The 5,029-nt window shown below is 40.6% G+C and overlaps 1 protein-coding gene across 1 annotated transcript; it reads right to left on the bottom strand.

Moving 5' to 3' along the window:
* Positions 1–1,024: 1,024 nt before the first annotated feature.
* LOC137719604 (receptor-like protein EIX2) lies at positions 1,025–3,955 on the bottom strand. Its single transcript, XM_068458637.1, has one exon. The coding sequence runs from the start codon at positions 3,953–3,955 to the stop codon at positions 1,061–1,063; it is 2,895 nt and encodes a 964-aa protein (XP_068314738.1). The 3' UTR covers positions 1,025–1,060.
* Positions 3,956–5,029: the final 1,074 nt, after the last annotated feature.

Below are 5,029 nucleotides of genomic sequence, written 5' to 3'. Positions count from 1 at the left end.
CTCGCCGTGGTTTGGCCGGAAATTGCCTCGAAAGGGGCGGTGCTCGCCGGAAAACTGGGAAATGTCTCCGAGGTGATTTCTTCGTGGTTTGACGTCCAAAACACAACTACGGGGTTAGAAAAGAGTTATAGGTGTGGGCATGGGTGTGTGTGTGTGTGTTCTTGTCGGAGGAAGGAGCACCGAGAGGAGGAGAAAGGAGAGAGAGCACGGGAAGAGAGTGAGGGAGAAGAGAGAGACTTTTCAGAAAAGAAAAGAAAAGAAGGGAAAGGGAAAGAACCGGGGGACAAAACAGGGGGTGGGCCCCCTTGGGCTCACCAATTAAGGTTCAAAAACAATTTTAAAAAGGAACGTATCCCCCAAACTTAGTGAAAATACAAAAATACCTATTTTCCTACGTAATTGTCGGGACGGGTTATTACAGCTAGGGTGCAACTTGGATAGGAATATCTGATTCCGAGCCAAAACATTCCAAAATATTTCGACCAATTAGAATCTGAAATTCCGAATCCGAATAAGAAAAAAAAAATGGTATGGGAAGATCCGATTCGATTGAAAATCAGATCACAGCATGACACAGCAACCCAATATACGTAACCCTTTAGACAAACAAGCATCATAGTTGATGACATTTTATATCACATTGCATCAGAATAAAAGAGAAATAAAAAAACAATTCCGATATTACATTAAATCTAAATGAACGAAAGTTGAGCCACTCGAAATTTAAATTTTGGAGTACGTTTTTACCCCAACGAGACCTACGATATTACTTGTCGACTTTTATTCCTTCAATTAGAGGTCGCAGGGCGCACACGAGATGATCCTTGTGGTTCCACATCTACAAAGTCAACAAAAAGTGTCTTATGATTGAAGGTAAATAAATAAAAAGCTTAAAAATAATGCTTCGGCAGTCTTCTATCGAAATCTCTCATTAAACTCGGAAAGAACAACAGAGTTTAACGGGCGGAGTTCGGAATTATATAACAATTTAGGAGAGTAGAGCTTTACCGTTTACCTTTGAAATCTCCCCTGCAGCTTTGCCTTCACAGGCAACGGGTCTTCACATAATCCGAGCTTTTATATCATCAAAGAACCGGAAATAGGCGTACCTCCAAGATGTCTTAAGAACTAAAGTACCACAAACACTCCAGAATCCTATGATAAATCCAAGCGCCAAGCTAACATAAAATCCAAAGCTTATGAGACCATCATCATCTTGTTTGGTCTGGTCACTTCCACTGCCATTAGGGACTGCAGGATCTTCCGTTGTTGCATCTCCCGGGCATTCTGGTGTGAGCGGTTGTCCGCAAAGTCCAAGATTTCCCGTAAATTGAGAAGCATTAAAACTTTGAAGTTGAGTACTTAGCGGAATTCTACCTGATAAGTTGTTGTATGACAAGTCCAGGACACTAAGATAATGTAAGCTCGAAAAACTCAGAGGAATGCTACCAGATATCTGGTTTCGTGACAAATCAAGCGATTCTAACATCTCCAGCTGACCAAAGTTGTTAGGAAGCACCCCAGTAAAACTGTTTCTTGACAGGTTCAGAGAAATCAACTTCGGCAAACTTGTTACACTTTCTGGAATGTCTCCGCTTAAGTTGTTGCTCGAAATGTCAATGCTTCTCAAAAGCTTAAGATTTTCCCCGAACTCAATCTGTATTCCTTTCCATGTCAGTTGCACAAACCCAACAATGATGTTGTCCTCCACATCAGGGGACATCGAGGACAAAGCTGTTATGTTAGTGAGGCAATGGGGCAAGGCTCCGGATAGATTGTTCTTGGAGAAGTCCAAAACATGAAGCGCAAGAAGACTACATAGACTTAAAGGTATGCTTCCATAAAACCCATTCGACTTTAAGCGAAGAACCAGCAACTTTGTTAGGCTCGGGCCTATCCATGTCGGTATCATTCCAGATAGCTTATTGTCACCGAGGTCAAGAACTCTTAATTCTGTACAGTTCTCCAAAGATGGCAATTCTCCGGAAAGTTTGTTATCCTGTAAGCGTAACAATACAACATATTTTAAGTAGCCTAATGAGCTTGGAATTTTCCCGGAGAGATTGTTCTTAGCCATGTTCAAGACGAACAAACTTCGAAACTGCATCCAACAAGTAGGAAGTTCGCCGGATAGCTGATTGTCGGAAAGGTCAAGATTAAACAAGTTTGGAGCTTCTGTTTTACAAAAGGAAGATAAGGGTCCCGAAAACATGTTTTGGGAGAGACGCAGGTCGGCTACACTTGAAGGAAACGGCGGAAGTGGGCCGTCCAAGAGATTAGATGACAAGTCAAAAGAAAAGAAGGTGCAGTTTTTTGTAGACAAATTTGGTAACTTTCCATGGATTTGGTTCGTTGATAGGTTTAACTCGACGAAGCTGGAAGACAGATCCCAAAACGTATCAGGTATAGAATCCGAAATCTCAGCATCAGCCATGTAAAGTGAAGTAAGTTTTTTCTGAGTTTGAATCCATTTCGGAAAAGCAGGGCCAACCTTGCAAGAGGACAATCCTAGACTTTTGATTTGGAAAGGCGGATTCCAATCCGAGCTAAAGTTGAAAGACAAAGGATTATGGGAAAATTCCAAGAAGTTTAAACGGGAGAGATTGGAGAAGTGCACTTCAGTTATGACACCACTTAAAGAATTCCAAGAAAGATCCAAATCTTCGAGGCTGGAAAGTTGGCCGATACTCTCAGGTAGAGATCCGTTGAGTTGATTTTGGGAGATATATAACTGCCTTAACAACGAAAGACCTGTAAAATCAGGCAGTGATCCGGTGAACTTGTTTCTTGATAGGCTCAAGTATCTTAGCTGGGAGAGTGGCTGAAAACTTTTTGGAAGAGATCCACTTACGTTGGTGCCCTCAATGTACAATACTTTCAAGGATGAAAATCTTGCAAGGTTGTCAGGAAATGAACCCGAAAATGGGTTCCAACTTAAAGACAAGAACTCGAGGGTGTCTTGAGCACAAGACAAGTTTTCGATAGAGTCTTCAAGTCTGTCGGAAAGTGTATTTCCCATTAAATTCAACGACTCTAAGCTGCAAAGGTTTTGAAAGGATTTTGGTATCCCGCCTTCAAGTTTGTTATCGGTGAGATCAAGAGACACGAGAGAAACCATGTTTGCAAAAACATCTGGGAAGGGACCTTGCAACCGATCATCAACTAAACCAATGTGAACAAGGTTGGTGCTGACATTGGCCATCCAATAAAATATTGAAAGATCAAGAATATTATACGAGAGTTCAAGGACTTGAAGAGAGTTTGAAGAATTGACAAAAGAAAGCGAACTCAGTTCGACATTGGGAAGATTACACGAAGATAAATGAAGCTCAACAAGTGAAGGGAGTTTGCTTATAGATTCTGGCCAATTTACAACCTCGGAAAAATTAAGATACAACATATTCAAGTACCTCAAAGAAGAAAGATGAGATAACCACTCGAGATTTTCAAATGTGACATAGTTCAATGCAAGATCAAGAGTATACAAACTAGAGAGATTTCCGAGTTGGGGAGGAATTGGTCCGCTAAGATTAGCACCTGCTAGTTTGAGTTGTTCCAATCGACTCAAAGAACCGATGAACTTGGGAATTTGTCCTTGGAAATTATTGAAACTGAGGTCCAAGTTAGTTAGATATGGCAATTCAAGTAGAGAAGGAGCAATCACACCACTTAGGGGAGTTCCAACATGAGAAATATCAGAATAATTGTAAGAGAGATCTAGTGTGATGACATGACCTGTTTCGTTGTTGCAAGTGATTCCTCTCCACTCGCAACAATCTCTGCCAGTTTTCCAAGAAGCAAGAACGTTGGACTTGTCGATGAGGCCTTGTTTGAACTGAAGCAGGGCGGTTTTTTCTGTTTGCAAGCACCCGATGTCGGAACTGATTCCAGCACCCAAACAGCATTTCGCAGATGTAAGAACGAACAGGACAAAATATATGACTGTGAGCAACATGGTATGTGAAATTGTGAATTGAATTGTATGTGAATTTGGGAATGAAAGCAAGAGATGTTGCTTTATTGATTGATCCTTTGTTGTCGTTTTCTGAAGTCAATTAGGGTAATGACGTTTTGAAGTCAATTACGCATTTTATGTTAGAAAATTGAAACGCCTGCAGTGCGTGATTGGTTTCGAATCAACACGGAATGTGATGGGCAGAGGTGAAGGGGACTGAAAAAGCCATTGTGTCCATTTGATAAATATGAGTATATGGACTATCTTTTTGTTCTTAAGCAGGATATGGGCGGCAAAGTCGAGTAAGGGCGAGGATAATATTTACAAATCAATAGAAAAAAATGGGGGATTTCAATTGGAATAATAAGGTGGACTGAGGTGTTTTGTCCCACCTTCTGGACTTTTTTGACGGATTTTTTACGATCTAGTGTTATTCTAATCTGCAGTGAGACGAATTTGAATTTGAGTGCAAGGAGGACAATTTATTTTGACCAACTGATCTAACCCAATCTGCCACCTGTTTTTCACTTCTTGATCCGGATTATCAAAACGATCGGTTTTAACCCAACTGATCTAACCCAATCTGCCACTTGTTTTTTACTTCTTGATCCAGATTATCAAAACGATCGGTTTTAACCCGACGAACATACCATTAGAATAAGATGGACTGGAGAATTACATGAAATTGCACTTGCAATACTAGGCGGCTTGGTTGTAGCACACCATAGTAATTGAACATTCAGACCCAAAAACAAAGGGATGAACATTGTTGTATCATGTGATACCCCTATAGAGCCAATCTTTGTTACTGCAGCAGCATCCAAGGGGTATGTTCTTTATGTAATCTTATCATATTGTCCATACACCTCTGTGTTTGATCAAATTCTCGGCACCTATTGGAACAATCGTCTTCAACTGAAGTATGGCATGAGCACTGTGAATGATTATAATTTGATCACGAAAAATTCTTCTTACAGTTTACTTACATGCATATATGTCCGTGTATGTGGGTTTGGGCATTAAATTTTCATGAACGTCAGTATTACGACTTTTATTGTATTTGTAGGCACGGAT

The sequence above is a fragment of the Pyrus communis genome, chromosome 16, assembly GCF_963583255.1.
Source record: "Pyrus communis chromosome 16, drPyrComm1.1, whole genome shotgun sequence".
Taxonomy (NCBI): domain Eukaryota; kingdom Viridiplantae; phylum Streptophyta; class Magnoliopsida; order Rosales; family Rosaceae; genus Pyrus; species Pyrus communis.
The sequence above is the reverse complement of the archived record's forward strand: the minus strand, read 5'-3'. Positions and strand labels throughout refer to the sequence as shown.